This window comes from Arvicola amphibius, chromosome 9, assembly GCF_903992535.2.
Source record: "Arvicola amphibius chromosome 9, mArvAmp1.2, whole genome shotgun sequence".
Taxonomy (NCBI): Eukaryota; Metazoa; Chordata; class Mammalia; order Rodentia; family Cricetidae; genus Arvicola; species Arvicola amphibius.
Genome location: NC_052055.2, coordinates 91,952,940 through 91,972,774, shown reverse-complemented (window position 1 = coordinate 91,972,774; position 19,835 = coordinate 91,952,940). Strand labels below are relative to the sequence as shown.

General features: G+C 55.0%; 2 protein-coding genes across 6 annotated transcripts in view; both read left to right on the top strand.

Moving 5' to 3' along the window:
• The window catches only part of Fam178b (family with sequence similarity 178 member B), a 98,067-nt gene extending 93,718 nt beyond the window's left edge, over window positions 1–4,349 (top strand). For both annotated transcript variants that reach the window (XM_038343572.1, XM_038343571.1), the window contains 3 exons: window positions 2,363–2,440; window positions 2,802–2,954; window positions 4,317–4,349. In XM_038343572.1, coding sequence (XP_038199500.1) covers window positions 2,363–2,440; window positions 2,802–2,954; window positions 4,317–4,349 — 264 coding nt within the window. The remainder of the gene's footprint in view (window positions 1–2,362; window positions 2,441–2,801; window positions 2,955–4,316) is intronic.
• A 5,077-nt stretch (window positions 4,350–9,426) lies between these two features.
• Sema4c (semaphorin 4C) lies at window positions 9,427–18,718 on the top strand. 4 transcript variants are annotated; one of them, XM_038344043.2, is made up of 15 exons: window positions 9,427–9,562; window positions 11,529–11,677; window positions 13,243–13,391; window positions 13,647–13,709; window positions 13,830–13,928; window positions 14,079–14,175; window positions 14,299–14,415; window positions 14,508–14,659; window positions 14,742–14,917; window positions 15,215–15,359; window positions 15,459–15,681; window positions 15,773–15,885; window positions 16,785–16,945; window positions 17,040–17,110; window positions 17,243–18,718. In XM_038344043.2, the coding sequence occupies exons 2-15, from the start codon at window positions 11,569–11,571 to the stop codon at window positions 18,070–18,072; spliced, it is 2,505 nt and encodes an 834-aa protein (XP_038199971.1). In that variant the 5' UTR covers window positions 9,427–9,562; window positions 11,529–11,568; the 3' UTR covers window positions 18,073–18,718. The 4 variants fall into 4 exon arrangements, with proteins under 4 accessions (XP_038199971.1, XP_038199972.1, XP_038199973.1 ...); XM_038344044.2 differs by having other exon boundaries at window positions 9,441–9,562; window positions 11,532–11,677; XM_038344045.1 differs by lacking the exon at window positions 9,427–9,562 and adding an exon at window positions 10,440–11,391.
• The last annotated feature ends 1,117 nt before the right edge of the window (window positions 18,719–19,835 follow it).

Sequence of the window (19,835 nt, the reverse complement as noted above, 5' to 3'; positions counted from 1 at the left end):
GCACTTGCAAGAGAAAGAGCTTAGGGGTGAGGAGTCACGAGGTCCCTTAGCCCTCTGCTCCGGAGTAGCCATCCCTTCACACCTTGGGTATTCCCCCGGCTTCCCCAGGCAGCGCCCTTCCCCCGCTCCACTACCCTTGGGTGTTTTCTTTGGCATCCTCTGCCACCTCTCACTATCAGTTTGCTCCATGCCAAGAGCTTTCCCTTGTCAGAAAGGGGCCTCAGCTTCTTTCCAAGGTCATGTTCCTCTCTTGCCCCAAACCCAGTTAGACTCAATTAAAGTAGGGCAGTGTCCTGTTTAAAAAATCTTCAACAAATTTAGGTATATTCTGACTCTGCCAATAATACATATTAGACAGATTTATTTATTTGTATGTTTGTTTTTGTACAGGCTAACCTTGAACTTACTGTGTAGCTAAGGATGACTTTGAACTTCTGATCCTCCTGCCTCTAAGGAATGCTGGGATTACAGGCATGTGACACCAGGCCCGGTTTTATGGTTCTAGGAATTGACCTTGGGGCCTGCTGTATGCTAGGCAAGCACTGTGTTCAATGAACTACAGCCCCAATCCCCAGAAATAGTCCTTTTCTTTTTCAAAAGAGATTCTTTAAAAAAAAGAGAGAGATTCTTATTATTTATTTAAAATAGCGTTTATTTCCTGTTAAGCTATAATGATGTCACTTTCTTCCTCCCCTTTTCCTTCTCTCACCGCTTCCTTCCCTTTCTTATCCACCACCTTGCTTCCTCTCAACCTCGTGGTTTCTTTTTCTTTGTTTTTACACATATGTATCTATTTATTTATTGAGACAGGGTCACATCGTATAGCCCTGAATAGCCTAAAACTCACTATCTAGGCCAGGCTGGCCTCAAATTCACCAAAATCCACCTGCCTCTGCCTTCATGAATGCTATTTATTAAACACATATCCCACCACATCCTCAGATTTGTATTATTTTTTATTGTGTGTGTATGGGGGTATGTTCACATGCATACAGTATGTGTACTCAAGGAGGCCAGAGGCCTTGCAATCCCCTGGAGCTGGCATTTTCCCACTGCCGTATTGGCAGCTGCCATCTCTCCAGTGCCACCCCCCCATATTCATAAGTAGGGGAAGAAAAGAGGATGTGGGCGAGGATGCAGCTCTGGGGAAGAGTATGTGCTTCGCTTACTCCTGAGTTTGGTCTCTAGCACAGAGACACGCACGCACACACACGCACGCGCGCACGCATACACACACACACACACACACACACACACACACCAACCACATGGTATGGAGGACAGCAAAAAGAATATGAAAGACACATCTTACAATCTTTTGTCCCAGAAAGACCACGCGCACTGGTGTGTTCAACCCACACCAGATACTGCTACCCTTCCCTCACTAGCGTCTCTCAGGAAACTCTAATCATCCCCAGTCAACAACAGCCCAGTGCGCCTCACTGTCTTTGCAGCCAGCCCTGTCCCCAAGCGATGCCCTCCCTTACCCCACTCCAGCCCAGCTAGTTACCTGGCTGACCAACCCCGCCTCCACCCTATGCCCCACCTAGGGCTGATGTAAGTAAGACACAGGATCTGTCTGGTGTTATAATCTACTGTCTCTGCCCCCATAGGGCCATTTTTGCCTTCCTTCTAATTTTTTGTCTCTTTTTTATGTTCATTGTTGTTGTATATTTTTGCTTGCTTTTGAGACCAGGTCTTCCTATGTAGCCTTGGCTGGCCTTGAACTTGTCTTACTTAGCTTCCAAGTTGGGGATTACAGGGATGCTCCATCATACCTGGCCTTTGTTCTTTTTTTTTTTTTTTTTTTTTTTTTTTTTTAATCTCCTGCGTATTCAGTGGCAAGAGTGAGGGTGGACTTGGAGGGACGGTATGCAGATATTCACCCCTTGCTTTTTCTTTGACCTCCCCTTCCCTTGCCAGCTTCCTGTCTGACATCAGGACTGAGAGTCAAACAGTGCTTTGCCTGGGTTTGTGTAGTGCTTATCCTCTGTGGGGCGTGTTTCCAAGGTGGCAGCTCAGAGCTTGTGCAGGGGATAGTTTCACGTCCCTTACTGAGCACAGGTGAAGGTGGCTCCACAAGCAGGCTGTGCAGAGGTCTGAGGACACAGACCCTGGGGGCTTTCACTTGTAGAGTCCCAGGATGAGGCTGGGGTGGTACGGCTTTCTGGGTGGCAGGTATGTTATAGGAATGTTGGTCCAGCCTACTGGGCTAGTTAGAGCTCTGAGATAATGAAGCCGAGTTCTGTTCATGCAGGCCTTCCTTGAAGATGCTTTCCTGGAAGTTGCTGCTAGTACTGAGAGCAAGGAAACTTCACAGGCTCAGATGAGCTAAGAAAGCATCCTTGTGCCCTCTCTCTAGGTCTGCTATCTGTGCCACAGCCTCCTGACACTGGCTGGGGTGGTGGTCAGTAGCCAGGATATCACTCCAGATCAATGGGTGAGTCTCCCAAGAGGCTGGAGCAGGGAAGGGTTGGGTGCCCAGTAGTATCTACTGTATCAAGCACTGGGGGGGCCACAACGACCAGCGTGGAACCAGCCTTCTTTCAGGAACTGCAGAATGAGAGGCCAAGAAGAAAGTGGCAAGGGCTGCCAGGGCCTCTTTCTCCCACCATGTCCCAAAAGCCTTTCCCAAGGGATGCTGACCTGTCTCCCAGAAGCTGCCCTTCCCCTCTCCTCCCTTTCCTACCCAGCTTGGCAGCAGTCACTCAGAGAATCACTCCCTTTCTGACTTAGTTCTCCTTCTTGCCCCGGCCTCCAGAATATGCCTGGCTCATGTCCCGCCTCCTCCTCCTCTTCAGGGTGAGCTGCAGCTGCTGTGCATGCAGTTGGACCGCCACATCAGCACCCATATCCGGGAGAGCCCCCAGGCCATGCACCGGACCAAACTCAAGGACCTCGCCACCCAGACCTACATCCGCTGGCAGGACCTGCTGGCTCACTGTCAGCCCCAGGTGGTGTCCCATAATCCCCTAGACCTGGGAGGGAAGGGAAGTGGTCAGTCGGTGGGGCTTGGCAGATTCAGCAGGCCATCCACCCCCACTGCAGCTGCTGGGCTCCAAAGGGAGAGGGTGGAGTGGGCAGTGTGGTGGAGGGTGGGGATGTCTCAGGGGACCTTCGTTCTTAATCCAGAACCCGGGGAGGGGATGCAGAAGGGAACACAGGAAGGCCTGTTTGTGAACAAATGCAAAGAGAAGCTCAGCCCTGGAGAGCTGAGCAATACCAGTTTGATATGACCAGCCAGGAAGGGACACCGCAGGCAACAGCTGTCCACCTCCTGTCCACTTGTCCTGTGGACCTCAGCTGGCTTCTTGCTTTGTTAAGAACATTTCCCAGGCTGCTCTGTTTTGTTTTGTTTGCGGGGGTGGGAGGGGTGAGGGGTGGGATTAGTACTTGAACCTAGGGCCTCTTGCATGCTAAGGAAGTGCCCTATTACCCCTCACATCCACAGCAGCAGTACCCAATCCACAGGAGCGAGTTTTATTCTTGGAATTGTCTCAACTTGTCCAGGTAGTAACATTTTAGCTAAAGTTTACTGAGTGAAGATCTTTTTTCTACCGGAACCTGAAGACCTCAGGAAGCAGGGATTGTTAGAAGCCGGTTTTACAGATGAGCTTTATCTAGAGACTCCAGAGGGTCAATAGTTTGCCCCACTGGTGCAGGCAGCTTGAGTGAATGTGAAAATCGGGGCTCCCGGCCAGTATCACTCCTTGGCACAAAGCAGTCCCCATCTGCACACTCCCTTCCACCCTTAGGCACCCCCCATTTCTCTACTAAGCATGCCCCGCTGGGCTGGCCCTGAGCCCCCAAGCCCTTAATGGAGACAGCTGAACGCCCTGTTCCCAGCTTGCCTCTCCTTGACCCCTCCCTTACAATTCCCTCTCACCCCTGACTTGAGGCTGACACACTGGCCACAGGCTGTGGCTTGGTGCTCAAATTTCGCAAGTCCCTGAGAAAAAGAAAGCTGGAACTCAGACCTTCTCCTGATCCACTGGCCGCTGGTGGGAAGCATCATTTGTCATAAAGGAGAAGCAGAGTGATTGGAGCCTGGCTGAGTGTGCACAGATACCATCTTCCTCCCATATTCCTTGGGCCACAGTAGTAGGAGATGGGACCTTGGCTGGGCCTCCTAGGCGCTGTGGTCAAATGGCCTGCTGACCCACTGTATCTGGTCTCGGAACCCTATGACACCTGACATCTCTGGTAGATGCTGAATGGACACCACCAATGCAGGGGCCTTTGGATAGAGGGCAGTACTGGGGCCAGGCCATTACAAGCTGCTTTCTTCTTCTTCTTCTTCTTCTTCTTCTTCACAGGGCCAGTACTTCAACCCTTGGAAAGATATTTAAAGGGATAATGGCAAAGTGACTCTAGGCTCCAGATCCAGCAGGAGAGCTGTAGGAGGTAAAGACCAGAGGCTGGGTAGGCCCAGCCTGGTGAAGCCAGCCTACTGCACTGGAGGTCGTCTCCCACCCTTAAACACGTTTTCTTGCTCAGCTGTCTCTTCTAGCCTAGGTGTTGTCTCTATAGCGCTGGCTTCCTGGGCCTCCTGGGCTCTCCTGGGCCCTCCTGGGCCCTCCTTGTTGGTCACTCCCCCCCGCCCACACACACTGTATCTTGTTCTCTCTGTCCATCCTTTGTGCACATTAAAGTGTTATTTTCAGCATCAGTGGTTTCCCTTCCTTAAATCCCTATCCCCAGGGCTCATGCCCCGCACCTAACCTGATGCTTTGTCTCTGCTTGAGCCAGCAGCTGCTGTTCTCACCTCTGGCAGTCATGTGACTGGGGCCTAGGAACCACCTCAGCCACTTGACTCTATATCTCGGAGCCGTCACGCTGTGACCAGGGTTGCTGGAGCATGGGCATTTTTGGATGAAGAACATTTGTCTGGATCCTGTCTGGGACTACCCCACCCCTGCTAGGGACGCTATACAGAAAGTATGGTGGATCAGGGCTGTGATTATGCTTAATTCAATTTATTGTTGAGCTGTGAAATCAACTCTTTAGTCTTAGAAGTGGGGGGTAGATCCCAAAGACACTTCTGGATCCTTCTTTTTCTCTCCATGGCCTTGCCTCCAGGTCAGTTTCATTGTGTCCTAACCTCTAACTGTATAACTGGATGTCTTTGACCTGGACCCCTGGAGAAGTGAGCGGGCCTGTTTGTATCTCCAGGAGCAGCCCCCTAGCTAGCCCCTATTTACTTTCTTCTCTGGCCACTTCTCTGACAGAATCCATGCTATCTTTGGCCCCTTCTGACACTTTCATGGTTGGAGTGAGCTTTGCAACAGGTAGAAGAGGGGGCCAGGAGACGGCAGAGGATGACTCCCGCCTACCTGACTTGTGTTCACATCTCAGTTGATGGCCCTTGGAGCTTCCCCATGGCTGTTGCATACAATTTTCCCTGTTTATATCTTCCAGGATTAGGGGCTGACCAGGCAATACATACACACACACACACACACACACACACACACAGAGAGAGAGAGAGAGAGAGAGAGAGAGAGAGAGAGAGAGAGAGAGAGAGAGAGAGAGAGAGAGAGAGAGAGAGAGAGAACATAGCTAAAGTCAAGTCCATACCTTCCTAGGCCTGTTTCAGACACAGGTACCTCCCTCTCTGGGTCCCCTGAAGGCCAGGAGCTAGAGACATCTATTATTTAGAGACAGGGCACAGGCTTCGCACAGTACTGGGTACCACAAGGACATCTTTACTGTCTCAAAGCTTTTGCCAAATGAGAAGTGGAAGAAGCCCTTTCAGAGCCAGGTGACTTGGATGCCCAGTGATTTGACTGATAGTTCTGGCTTCTCTTCCTGGCTGTATCACGTGACCCTTTGGCATACCCTCACACCCCAGCAGCAGTAGGCAGGTCATCCTCAGCTCTCTGACAGGCTGGCAGGGACTTTGGAGAGCTAGCCCATTTCACCTGCCTCTGGCACCGCTGCTTAACACTGCACATCCTGCAGTTAATCCTCGGTAACTGGGTTTGCTCTGGAAACCTGGAAATCACCTTGAAATCTCCCTCTTTTGTTCTCATTGCCAAGGGCAGAGAGGGGGTAGGAAGGCCTGAGAGGCTGAACTGGGGAGTTTCCAGTTCTTGAAGCTGCCCTTACCTGGCTTTAAGAAAAGGGATCAAAGTGTCCGTCAGTGTAGACATCTGGAGTCCTCCCTGGCTCCTTACTCCACAAACATACCCATCCCTGAGAGAGAAATAGATACAGCAGAGAGGAGGAGGAGGTGTTGGTGACTTCTCAGTCCCTTCCAGAAGGCTGCTGTAACCTGAGCAGAGGTATGTGATGTAAGGTCACTCAAGGGTGGACACTGTCCCCTGGGTCATGTAATTGTCCTGCTCTGGGGCTGACTGGGCGCTGACCAACCCTGGGTGGGGATCAATTAGAAACAGAGCCTCTTCCAGGCCAAGAATTCTGGAATGAAGCTGGCTGTTTCACCATTTGCCCTTCAGGTTTTTGACCCTAAGCCCCTGGGAAAAGGCAGGGGATATCCTGGTAGAAGCCGCTGGAAAAGCAGTATCCTGGGCTATGATGACAGATGTTTTCCTGCTTCCTTTTGGTGATGCTGGAAGGGAGGGGCCGGGAAGGGAAAGGCTCCCCAGGTGGACAGCTTTGATAACTCTCCCTTTGGAGGAAGTAGACCAAGGAAGTCCTTTTCCTACGTCCCAGTTCCCTGGGTCACAGTCAGAGCGCTCCTTGAAAGATGACCCACCCTAGTCTTCTCATTCTTCCACCTGTGGGGAGACTTCCGGCTACCTTGGAAACTGTCCAGGTTCAAGGAGGCCTTGACTAGAGACCTCAGTGTACACTCTGGGCCTTCCTCTCGCCACTTAGCTCGGGAAGGGTAGTTGGTAAGAAGCGGAGTACTGTGATTCATGACCAGTATTGGGTTCTACAAGGGTCGGCTTGAACTCAGTGGGTCCTGGAGGGTGGGAATTTAACCTGTCTTCTTGTGTTTCCTTTAGTTGACCACAAGCATTTAAGCTATAGCAAAAGGGGCACGGGGCACAGAGCAGGGTCTGGTCTGTCAGGCTGGAATAAGGATCAGGGTGTGATGCCTTCCAAAGGCTATGCTGGGCAGGCCTAGGGAGATCACACAGCTACATAGCCTTATCTTTTCTTTTTCTTTTTCTTTCTTTTATTTTTTTAGTGTTACTATTTTTTTTCTTGATGTAAGATCCAGAATCCTTATTTTTCTGCCAGCTGTCCTTTTATTAAGAAGTATGAATCACGAGCAGAGCAAGGAGTCGTGCAAGGAAACTTCATCTTCTGCCCACCCACCTGTGGAGAAGACCCAAGGCGGTAAACAGCACCAGGGAATGCTCAGAGGAGGGGGGTGAGGTGGGGGTGGAGCCTGGCAGGGAGGGGAGGGGCTTACTGGCTGTTACTGGCACAGTCTTCTTTCCACCTCCATCCCTGGCTTAGAAGACCCTGATGCCTGCCATGAAGGTGCAGAATGCTGTCCCTGCCAGTGAAACCCAAACCTTTTGAAACTTTCCACTGGGGCCACCTTGGAGGTAGAGCCAGGGAGCTCAGGTCACTGCCCAGCAGGGCTCATTCCTGGTGGGCAAGACTTAGAGATGAGAGAGAAAAGCAACAGGAAGTGGAGCATTAGTGGTGTGCGTGGTGACTGTTAGAAAGAGGAATGGGAATCACGGAACTCAACTTCCTTTTTTGTGAGACAGTCTCACTAAGGAGCCCAGGATGGACGTGGACGTGAACTCATGGGCTCACAACTTTCCTACCTCCGCCTTCCCAAGCAGCTGGGACCACAGGCTCCCGTCATCACTCGAAGGCCTCATTCACAATTTTTACCTTGCTGTTTAAGTGAATTATTGAGTCAGTTTTAGATCTTGCTTAATCTTTCTGATAAGAAGAGAGAAACAGTCACTGGCCTGGAAGTCCTGCGTCAGCCTCCCAGGGCCGAGGATACCCAGCCTGTAAAGCGTCCTGAGCATGGCCTGAGATTTGACAGCAGGTTCTAAAGCCAAGAGCACAGAACAGCAGCACAGACACCTGGAAGTCTGTGTAGCAGCTTACCCTTGTGTAGGTGGAAACTGAGTCTGACCAAGAGGAGAGTCCTGCCTGGCTCCGTCTCTGGCCGGCTCCAACAGGGCACATTCCCTGCCCACCCCTGGTGGTAGCTGGCTTGCCTCCTATCTCCAGCATCTCCAAGGCCCCAGCTTTGTTTCCTACTGGAAAGAAGCTGGGAAATGTGGCTCTGGCCAGTGAGGGAGAAGGGGCCGTTCTGTGTCCTAGCAAAGACTCAATTGTTACTGAAACCCAACTGGGCTGCCTTTCTCCATTATCCCCACTGCCCTTCTGGTCTCCACTTTCAGATGCCAAGTTTTAACCCAGAATAAAGGCTGCTGTCTGACTGATTTACACTCCAGATCTGCTGATGGGGTCTAAAGTGTTTCTCTCTAGGACTGCCCCAGGGCTTAAAGTTATCACAGAAGTCTCCGGGCCTCTGCTTCCCTTCATTCCCGATAGTCCTTTAACTCTGGCTAGGGGTGGTCTCCAGGTACCGGTGAAGCAGCTTCCCCAAGGTTCTTTTGTCCAGCTGCCTAGCGTGAGGGCCAGCTGGCTGGAAAGAGGACTTGCCCATCCAGCAGGGCCCAGGAGGCCAAAGCTACAAGTTATCTAGGAGCGGCTGTGGGCGGAGGCTGGCAGTTCCGAAGGTGGTAGTGGTTCCCAACGTAGCTCCCTTCAGCCCCTTTCATCTGAACAGAAGGGCACATGTCACTTGTTAATCAACCTTTCAAGTGGTACCAGGGATCATTTCCTGGTGGTAGGCTCTGCTGGAGCCTGGAAACAAGGAGCAGCCTGGAGACTTGGGGGTCTTCTCTGCCTGTGAGCCGCTCCTACCAGCCTAAGGGTTAGGGCCAGAAAGAAGGACGATTTCGGAGTCAAAAGACTGACCACTGTGGTTAGCCCCTTGGAGAACCTTTAGTTTCTTCCGTTGCTCCCCTCCCTTCGGATACGCATCCCAAAATGGCTTGCCAGCTTTCGTTCCTGTAACTGGAGCGTGGGGGAACCCCTCAGCCCTTCCTGAGCCCAGCTTGCCGCAAGGCTTGAAGGCACACTTCGGGAAGACCAGGTGAGTGTGGTTCCCGGTGGCAATGCCTTGAGTCCCTCCCCGAACCCCTCCCTCCGGGCGTCATGGCGTAGACCTTGACTCCGGGGAGGCCAGAGTCGCAAGGGTCCCCAAGCCTCAGCGCTGGGCAAGCAAGGGCTGCGGGTCGCAGCCCCCTCCTGGGCGGGCCTTCGCGTCCCGCCCCCGGCCACCACTCGACACCCTCCGTGCCTGACGTCAGGGGGTTGGGGGCGGAGAGCAGCGGCTGCAGCGGAGAAAGAACCGGCGCCCGGCGCGGTAGAACACGGACCCCGAGCTCAGGGACGCCGAGAGCGGTTCTGGGACCGAGGGGCGGTGGCGCGGGACAGCCTAAACGTGCTGGCGGGCGCACGCGGGCTGGAACGGTGCGGGGGTAGGAGAGGACCGTGGCCGGAGCCAAACGCGAGGGCGGCGCCCAGGGATTCGAGCTGCACGGAAGAGGTGAGTGAGGCCAGAGCTTTGGGGCCCCAGAGCTGCTGCTTTGTCCCCATGGCTCGGGTAGGGGCCGGCGCGCACGCGAGGGGACAGCGTCTGGGGGTGCAGGGCGGGGCGGCAGCGCAGACAGCTGTCCGATCCGGGTCCCTACCGAGTCCTCCGCGGGCTGCCCAGCGGACGATCAGCAGTAAGGCAAGCTGTGTCTGCAGCTCCAGTGGCCGGATCGGCGGGCTCCTTAGGGTGCGGAGCTACGGGCAGTGGGAGACCCTCGGGCTGTCCGGCGCGCGGTCCGGATTTTTGCCAGATTCGCGAGCTGCTCCTGTTCCCCCACCTCGACGGAAAGTTTGGGGCGGGCTTGGACTGTGGCCGATGTTGTGGGATCGGATTTCCCTAGCGCGGCCCCCCGCCCTCCCGTTCTGCTAGGGAGGCGGGCTGGCATTGAGAACCAGCCCCCTCATCCGAGTTTAGCCGCACGGTCCCGCGCTGGAGCGCTGCGATCCACGATCTGCTGCTCCCGGTGTGCAAGTGTGGCGCAAATCCTGGTTCTGCACCCCTCCATCCCCCTGGCTGTCCGCGTCCCTTGCCTGGAAAGAGCTGGGGGTTGGGTCATGGTACGCGGTCTGATTCTCGGAGCACGCCACCGGGTTCTGACCCCAGCGTAGGGTAATTGGTAGAGGGGAAGCTGAGGGTGTGTCAGGGGGACTGCCCGGGGGAAGGCAGCCCCAGCCCCCCACCCCCACCCGCCTTCCCGCGCAGGGGTTCTGGGCCGACAGGGGGCGTCCTCAAGCCTGGTTTTGCCACGCTCCCAGCGCCTCTGCTTTGTTTGCATTCAAATCCCCGGAGCTGGGGGAGGGGAGAGCCCACAGTAGGGAAGACCTGGACGGGGGTCTTGGCTTGGAACCTTTATTTTGGGGTGAAATCCCCAGATTCTGCATCTCTGTTCCCGGTCCTGAGCGTCTGGATTAGTGAAAATCAGTCACGTTGGCCTAGTGCCTAGGCCAGGGTCCCCGGGGTGCAATCCCCGAGTTAAGAACGTTCGTCAGAGCCGAGGGGCGGGGAGTGGCGAGGGGGGAGACACACAGCCTTCGAGGGCCATTCGTGGGCATCCCCAGTGCTTCAGGAGAAACCCCCTTTGGCCTCCCAAACCATTTCACTTCCTTCCACGATCCCGCTCCCGTCGCGGCGAGGAGATCCCCATACGCCCTGAGCCGACTCGTTGCCCCGCCGCCTCTCTGATGGAGGGTCACTGTCTCGTAGAAGGCTGTTGGAAGAACAGGACTGGCCCTGGTCATTTCCACGCCCATCCCACCCACTTCCTGCCTCCCTCTTGGGCAACAAAGGGGCCTCGGGAAGCTGGGCCCTTTTGGTTCCCGGCCCCACTCCTACTCCAGCCCTGCTGATGTGGAACCGGGTTTGGGCTCTGCCCGGCTATTGTCTGCGCTGGGGGAGGGGACAGGCTGGGGCCGGGAACTCTGCACGCAGCCGGCAGCACCAAGTCCCCCACTGGGGGTCTTTACCCAACCGCCTGCTTGCCTCTGCCGAATAAGGGGTATACCTCCCCGAATTAGGTCTTGGACCTGGCTAGAGTCCAGGTAGCAGGTCCTGTTTCTTAAGATTATTCCAAAACCTTTTAGACCTGAAGGAGGAAAAGGAGGGGAGCCCCTTTTTATTTTTTCTGTACAACTCCCTGTTGAGAGGGAGTAGGGATGGCCTGGAGGCCATAGGAGGCTTTTTGATGACTGCCCACGCCTAGTGCCTGCTGACTCAGCTCCTCCCTGCTCCTCTGGAAGAGACCCCCAGAGCCCCTGGGGGCAGAGGCCAGTCGCAGAAACTAGGTCTGCTCCAAAAAAGGGAACAGGGGAAGCTCCAGGAGCTCCAGGGGAGTTGTGTTCAAATGTGCTCCCTGTGCTGCTTGTCTCTTGGTGCGGGCCCCCTTCCGGTCTGTGATGCTGACCAGTTTCTTTTCCTTCAGCAGGGCTGCTGGACTGAAGTTTAGAGCCCGGGTGTTTGCCATGGCCCCGCACTGGGCTGTCTGGCTGCTGGCAGCAGGGCTGTGGGGCCTGGGCATTGGGGCTGAGGTGTGGTGGAACCTTGTGCCCCGGAAGACAGTATCTTCTGGGGGTGAGTGCTTGAAGCCTGGGAGGCAGGGCCAGAGGGAGGCAGGAAGGGACTGCTGGGGGAAGAAGGGGATGCTTGCTTGAAGGAAGGAGCAGCTGCCGAGAAAATTATCCCCCCAAGCATGCATACTTTATACTGATAGGTGTGATTGTGGCTTTCTAAGAAATGCGAGTGGCCCCAGGGACCCAGAACTGGTAGTGCAGGTCAGAACCTGGGATTTGCCCCCATCTGATGCTGGGATAACTCTTTGGGATCTTTTACCACCACCTCCACCCCCAACCCAGACTTGGCTGTCCTGGTGTGCAAGGGAGGTAGTTTCAGGGTCACCCTCCCTGTTCCTCGCTTGAATTGTCACTAGTGCTTGGAAGCCTAGAGAGAGAAACCTGAACCCCAAGTTCTAGGGCAAGTGTAAGCCTAACCCCATTTCCAGTCCTCCTAGCTGACTGTCCCCAGAAGCCCCTTAATTCATCTAATGGTCCTCCCCTGCGGGGCCCCAACACTGGAGCCGCCTGTTGGTTCTAGATGGGTGTATGTATATAAGTGCTTGTGCTTGCTGGGGGAGAAGGCAGAGCCGAGCAGACAGCGCTCCTTTGCACACACACCTGTATGGAGAGGTGATGTCAGGTGTTTGTATCATCTATGGGCTCTTGGGACACGGGATGAGCTCACCTCCCACAGGCTGCACTCAGCTGCTAATGAAGCCCCTCCCATGCCAACCCAGCTCTGACCCAGCTCTGGCCAGTCATTGCCTCCAAAAACCGAGGCTGGCTTAAGTGCGGGCCCTGTGGGCAGGGGGGCAGAGCTGTGGACCTCTGACAGACTTCTTGACTAGATGTACGATCATGCGCTACATGTGCCGGACGGCAGCACAGCTTCTCAGGCTTCAACACCAACTCTGATCTCTGGGTCTCTGGTCCCTCTGCCCTCCCAGTCCTAACTTTTCCCCCTTCCCCACATGCCACCTTGCCAGCCCCAAACCCATCTGTGCTTGCATCTCCGGAAGCCTGGACGGACGCCTGCTGGCGTAAATGGCTTCTTAGACAAGGAATGCTCACAACTGTTCTGTGCCTTCTGCCCCGCTGGCTCTGCCGCCAGGGTCTGCTGGACCCTGATGTGGTCAGCAAGTAGCAGAGCAAAGGAGGAAATGGGAGCTGAGGAGGCCAGGGTGGGGGAAGTGCCCGACTCTGTGCCTGAGGGACCGCTGACCCTGAGTGAGAGCCATCACATCAGTCAGATGGCTTCCTCTGGCCGGAAGCTTTGGCCGAGATATCCTTCCTTCCCTTTTACCAGCCCAGATTGCCTTCTCCCAGACTGTGAAGAGGGGCTTTGGAAGCCTGGATAGGGTGGAGCTATTGAGTCAAAGTCTATTCAGAAAAAGTCCTTTATGGCCAGTAGGGGTTTGGCTGTCGTCTGTGTGTGTGGTGCTAGCTTTTGTGGCGAGCAATGATGATGAGACCCAGGGGACCTTTGGACAAAGGAAGATTGATGTAGGGGACTCCTGGAACCCCGGGGAGGCTGCCACTCACCCCTTGCTCATTCCTACCTTGTTCTTGTCCCTGTTTCTACAGAGTTGGCCACAGTAGTGAGGCGGTTCTCCCAGACGGGCATCCAGGACTTCCTGACCTTGACCCTGAGAGAGCACTCTGGGCTTTTATATGTGGGGGCTCGAGAGGCGCTGTTTGCCTTCAGCGTAGAGGCTCTGGAGCTGCAAGGCGTGGTGAGAGGTGGGGCAGGGGGAGGCACACAGGACTGGGGGGTGTGGCCTGGGCAGGCTGTCCCACAGCCCAGAGGTCTCTCTTGGTATCAGGATTAGCAATTGCTCTCCCCTTCTGGGTTCCTCCAGGTGGGATAGGTTTGGGGCTTGTGTCAGAATGGGGACCAGGTGTCACCCATGGCGGAGCTCAAGCTGTGTTTGGAGCACACACTTCACGCGTGCCTGTGACATCGCTAATGTGTCCTTTCCGGTCCTCAGATCTCCTGGGAGGCCCCGGCTGAGAAGAAGATTGAGTGTACCCAGAAAGGGAAGAGCAACCAGGTGGGCGCTCAGGGCACTTCCCCTGCCAGGCCTTTGTGGACTGCTCTCCATCCTGGACCCTGGTGATCCTGTATCCCTGCCTCTCCGTTCTCACTAACTTGTATTCCTTTCTCTCTGAAGACCGAGTGCTTCAACTTCATCCGCTTCCTTCAGCCATACAATGCCTCCCACCTGTACGTCTGTGGTACCTATGCCTTCCAGCCCAAGTGCACCTACATCGTGAGTGTTGCCCCCCTCTTTGGGTGTGCCCCTTACCCACCTGTCCCTGACTTCTGTGACTTCCTTCCTTGGACTCTCAGACCATGATTTTTCAGGCCGTGCAGGCCCCTGTTGTATTAATGCCTGTCTTCCATGTCTTCCTACCCCTAGGACATGCTCACTTTCACCTTGGAGCGTGGAGAATTTGAGGATGGGAAGGGGAAATGTCCCTATGACCCAGCTAAGGGCCACACTGGACTCCTTGTGGGTGAGTGGCTGCCTCCAGTGCAGACAGGGTGAATCTTCGGAGACTTGGTTGGCTTGTCTCCAGAGTACATCTGAACCTTGTTTTTCTAGCTTGGTTGACCCACTGTTTGTCTCCTATCCGTAGATGGTGAGCTGTTCTCAGCCACGCTCAACAACTTCCTGGGTACCGAGCCTGTTATCCTGCGGAACATGGGGCCCCACCACTCCATCAAGACCGAGTATCTGGCGTTTTGGCTAAATGGTGCGTCATGGTGTGGGACCGGGGAAGCCGAGAGTGGAAGGGCCTTGAAAGGCCCTGGCACCCTGCCACTGACCCTCCTTGCTTTGCCCCAGAACCCCACTTCGTAGGCTCTGCCTATGTCCCTGAGAGTGTGGGGAGCTTCACAGGGGACGATGACAAGGTCTACTTCTTCTTCAGCGAACGGGCAGTGGAGTATGATTGCTACGCCGAGCAGGTGGTGGCTCGCGTGGCTCGCGTCTGTAAGGTACCAAGTTGTGCAGTGGTGGGCGGCGGGAGCCCTGAGGGCTGGGCAGGGGCTGACCAGCCGTGTCCTTGCCATCCGCCAGGGCGACATGGGGGGCGCACGAACCCTGCAGAAGAAGTGGACAACATTCCTGAAAGCACAGCTGGTGTGCTCGGCCCCGGAGTGGAAGGTCTACTTCAACCAGCTCCGGGCAGTGCACACCCTGCTGGGTACCTCTTGGCACAATACCACCTTCTTTGGGGTGTTTCAAGCGCGGTGGTAAGTGGCTCTGGGGTGTCTGGGGGTAGGGAGGAGCAGGTGGCGGTCAGGTCGGGGATGGTATGTGGGCGTGAGGCGTGCACAGGCCTCTGGAGGAGGTCCAGCGGGTAGCCAGGTCAGTGCCTGGTAGCCAAGATCATTCTGGCCTGCTCTTTTTAAAGCTCGGGGGGGGGCACCTTATGGCCATGACTACTCTATACTGAGCCCTGCCTTTATAGTGCTTCCTCTGATGCCAGGGCACGGTGTGGGCATGTCGGCACCAGACCGACTTTTGAGGTCCTTGTTTTGCCATAACAGGGGTGATATGGACCTGTCAGCGGTCTGTGAGTACCAGCTGGAACAGATCCAACAGGTGTTCGAGGGCCCCTACAAAGAGTACAGCGAGCAGGCCCAGAAGTGGGCCCGCTACACTGACCCAGTACCCAGCCCTCGGCCTGGCTCGGTGAGTCTCGGGGATGGGGCTGTGCACCCAGCATCAGCTCCAGGATCCATTCCTTCACCCAGCTGACGGCTCTCCCGCCCATCTCCCTCCCCTGCACAGTGCATCAACAATTGGCACCGCCACAATGGCTACACCAGTTCTCTGGAGCTGCCTGACAACATCCTCAACTTCATCAAGAAGCACCCGCTGATGGAGGAGCAGGTGAGGCCTCGGTTGGGCCGCCCCCTGCTCGTAAAGAAGAACACGAACTTTACACACGTGGTGGCCGACAGGGTCACAGGACTCGATGGCGCCACCTACACCGTGCTGTTCATCGGTACAGGTAGGCACTTTTCCAGGTGTACCCAAGACTGGGAGCCTGGGGACGCCCCGAGGGCCTCCTCATTTACACACCCTCCTCATCCCCTCTCCAGGAGATGGCTGGCTGCTGAAGGCTGTGAGCCTGGGGTCCTGGGTCCACATGATAGAGGAGCTGCAGGTGTTTGACCAGGAGCCGGTGGAGAGTCTGGTGCTGTCCCGGAGCAAGGTAGGATGGGCTTCACGGGCTGCACTCCTCAGTGCTGCACCATCTAGCCCACACCCAGGCTTTTGGCCTTCCCTAGCAGGGCTTGTGTGACTGGCCAGCACAGAACCCCTCACTTAGCTTTTGTGAGTTTCAGGATGTAAGAGCACTAACGGACTGCACGGGAACCTGCCCTCCAAGGGGTCTTACATAGAGCCAGTTCCCATGGGACCCCCATCCCCAGAATCTAGCCTTGGCCAATGCCCTCATGTTCTCGTGTGTTCTTCAGGCCCTTCCGTACCGAAGTTGACCAGACCTCCCAGGCTCTAAAGTGTGTTGGGTACCCATGTAACAGGGGCATCGGTTTTCTCCCAGTCCCCAGTGGGTCTCTGAACCAGGCCCTCAATCTCCTGGATCATTCCCTTGAAGCATTTGCTTTCTTATTTTTCAAACCTTCATGCAAAACTGGCATATTCCCAGCACCCTCTGGACTTTGATTTGTTTGCCTTTTACCAGCTATTGTGACTCAAAGTTGCTCCCCTGATCACTGAATAATGAAATGGCAGCGAGGAAAGTGTGGGGCTGAGTAAATATACAGATTGGCAGTCACCATTCGAGCAGAGGGAAACTCCTTAAATGGGCCCCGTTATTGTGCTGGCTCCTAGGGCTGGAGGAAAGCGTTTCCTGAGCTGTGTGTGAGCAAGTATGTGTGAGCAGGTGTGCATGTGTGTGTGTGTATGTGAGCAGGTGTGCGTGTGTGTGAGCAAGTGTGCATGTACCTTGGCCTCCCAGGTCTGCTGTTCTTGTCTAATAAGGTCATGTCTATACCGTGATTAGGATTGTGCTGGCTCAGCCCTCATCAAGCTTCGTCCTCCGGCCTGGATTTTTCTTCTGCCTCACCCTTTGTCTGATTTTTTTTTCAGAGGGTGCTTTTCGCTGGCTCCCGCTCTCAGCTGGTCCAGTTGCCCCTGAATGACTGCACAAAGTACCGCTTCTGTGCAGACTGTGTCCTTGCCCGAGATCCCTACTGTGCCTGGAATGTCAACACCAGCCGATGCGTGGCCACCACCATTGGTCACCCAGGGTGAGTCGGGCAATCTATGAGGAGTGCCAGGGCCAGGAGGGGAGGCCAAAGTGGTTGGAGTAGGACTGCCAACGTTCTCTCCCTTCCCCACCAGGTCCCTTCTGGTCCAACACGTGACAAAGTTGGACACCTCAAAAATGTGTAACCAGTATGGCATTAAGAAAGGTGAGCCGTTTTTCTTTTGGTCCTTCATTTTGGGGATCCCCCCCATCGCAGCCAGAGTTGGCGCATCCTCCTGCTGTTGGCTCTGGGTTTCCTGTGTTAACACCCAGTTCTCTCTACTTTTTGCCTCTGCAGTCCGACCTACGTCCAAGAACATCACCGTAGTGGCGGGCACAGACCTGGTTCTGCCCTGCCACCTCTCATCAAATTTGGCCCATGCCCGCTGGACCTTCAGAGGCCGGGACCTGCCTGCCGAACAACCTGGCTCCTTCCTTTATGACACAGGACTCCAGGCGCTGGTAGTGATGGCTGCTCAGCCCCGCCATGCTGGGCTCTATCACTGCTATTCCGAGGAGCAGGGGACAAGACTGCCTGCAGAAAGCTACCTTGTTGCTGTCGTGGCTGGCCCTTCAGTGACCCTGGAGGCCCGGGCTCCCCTGGAAAACCTGGGGCTTGTGTGGCTGGCTGTGGTGGCTCTGGGGGCTGTGTGCCTGGTGTTGCTGCTGCTGGTTTTATCACTTCGTCGGCGACTTCGAGAAGAGCTAGAAAAAGGTGCCAAGGCAGCCGAGAGGACATTGGTGTACCCCCTAGAACTGCCCAAGGAACCAACCAGCCCCCCCTTCCACCCTGGCCCTGAAACAGATGAGAAACTTTGGGATCCTGTTGGCTACTACTATTCAGACGGCTCTCTCAAGATTGTGCCTGGTCACGCCCGGTGCCAGCCCGGGGGTGGGCCCCCTTCTCCACCTCCTGGCATACCTGGCCAGCCCCTGCCTTCTCCGACTCGGCTTCACCTAGGGGGAGGTCGGAACTCAAACGCCAATGGCTATGTGCGCTTACAACTGGGAGGGGAGGATCGAGGAGGACTTGGGCATCCACTGCCTGAGCTCGCGGATGAGCTGCGGCGGAAACTCCAGCAGCGCCAGCCACTGCCCGACTCCAACCCAGAGGAGTCCTCAGTGTGAGGAGAGCCCCCCCACCCACCTCATTGGCGGGGGTCTCGTGGGAGGTGCACTCTTACTTTTGCACAGGCACCAGCTACCTCAGGGACATGGCAGGGGCACTTGCTCTGCCTGGGACAGACACTGCCCAGCATTTGCCCAGCCATGAGGACCTGCTCAGCGTGGGCACTGCCACTTGGTGTGGCTCACCAGGGCATGAGCCTCACAGGAGGCCACGCCCTCCTCTGTGAATTTCAGACATTGTGGGACCCCAGCAGCCAAAACTTTGCAAGGCAGAAGTTTCAAGATATGGGTGTTTGTGCATATATGTGTTGGTGTGTGTATGTATGGAGGAGTGTGTGTTTGTGTGTGTGTGTGTGTGTATGTGTGTGTGTGTCTAGGTGTGTCTCTGTTAAGTCTTCCCTTGGCCTGGGGTCCTCCTGGTGAGTCTTTGGAGCTATGAAGGGGAAGGGGGGTCATACCACTTTGCCTCTCCTACCCCCACCTGTCCCGAGCTTGGGACAGTCATGTACAGATGGGGATGGGATGGACAGGGTGCTGTACCCCTCTTGGGGAGTGCAGGACTCAGGGGTGGGCCTAGTCCTGCTCCTAGGGCTGTGAATGTTTTCAGGGCGGGTGGGGGAGGGAGATGGAGCCTCCTGTTTCAGGGGGAAGGGTGGGCAGGGCCTCCCACTTGGCCTCTGGGTTCAGTGGTATTTTATACTTGCGCTCTTCGGACAGGGCTGGGAAAGGTTGGGGGGAGGGGAGGGAGAAAGTGGGCATGCTGTGGATACTGGCATATCCTCTCCCAGCTCTAGAAAAAGGGCTCCTAACAGTGTAACTTATTGTGTCCCCACATATTTATTTGTTGTAAATATTTGAGTATTTTTATATTGACGAATAAAATGGAGAAAATGAAACTTAACTCTGGTGCTCAGATATTTTGACTAAAACCTATCTATTGAGCCAAAAGGGAACCATCCTTTGGGCTGGGCCCATCATAGTCTGTCTGTGCCCCCTCTCTGGAGGGGCCAGCTGAGACTTAAGTGTTTTCCCACACTGGTGCCTATGGGACTGGGAACCAGACCAGGGCTACATCCTCTTGGGAGCCAGACTTGGCTTGGTGCCACAGGGAAAAGTCAGCACTTGGGGAAGAGTAGGAGAAGGGGTTTGTCTTCCCAGAACTCCAGGGAGGGTGAGCAGGGGGTGAGGGGTCTGAAGAAGGGGACCTCTTAAAAAACGTCTCAAGGTTGTGGAGGCTGCGTTTTTATGAAAATGGAGTCCAGGACAAGATCAGTGGAAGGAGGAACTACTTGTAGCTTTCGGTCTTTCCCATCTATGTAGTGCCACCCAGAAAGTTCCAAACCCTGATTCTAATGAGGTAGTATAGGCCCAGATGTTACTGGGAAAAACAACAGGCCCAGCCTGGATTCATTTTTGAGTGCCCTTGATGGGAGTTGCCCGGCAATCGAGTTTCAAAAAGGAAAATAGGGGGGTGGGAGGGGGGGAGAAAGAAAAAAAAAGAAAAGAAGAAAAGAAATGACGTCTTAAGATCTTTTGTGCAGAATTCGATGCTATTGTTAACTGCAATTTGGACACGACTGGTTTAGATAAATCTAACCCGTGCATAGGGCAGAGACCACGGTAGTGAGCACCACCCCCTCCAGTGTCCCCCACCCTCTTTGACTTGACTGCAGCTTGAGCAGACTGCTGTCCTGGTTTCCCTGAGTGTGGGTCAGAAAGCTGGATCATACTTGAGTGTGCCTCCCTTAGCTCAGACGTTAGCC

Coding starts and splice junctions, on each gene's coding strand:
- Sema4c (XM_038344042.1), top strand. CDS start 11,503: ATGCTGACCAGTTTCTTTTCCTTCAGCAGGGCTGCTGGACTGAAGTTT. Junction 14,176..14,298: donor CCACACTGGACTCCTTGTGG/GTGAGTGGCTGC, acceptor TCCTATCCGTAG/ATGGTGAGCTGTTCTCAGCC. Junction 14,660..14,741: donor GCGTGGCTCGCGTCTGTAAG/GTACCAAGTTGT, acceptor GCCATCCGCCAG/GGCGACATGGGGGGCGCACG.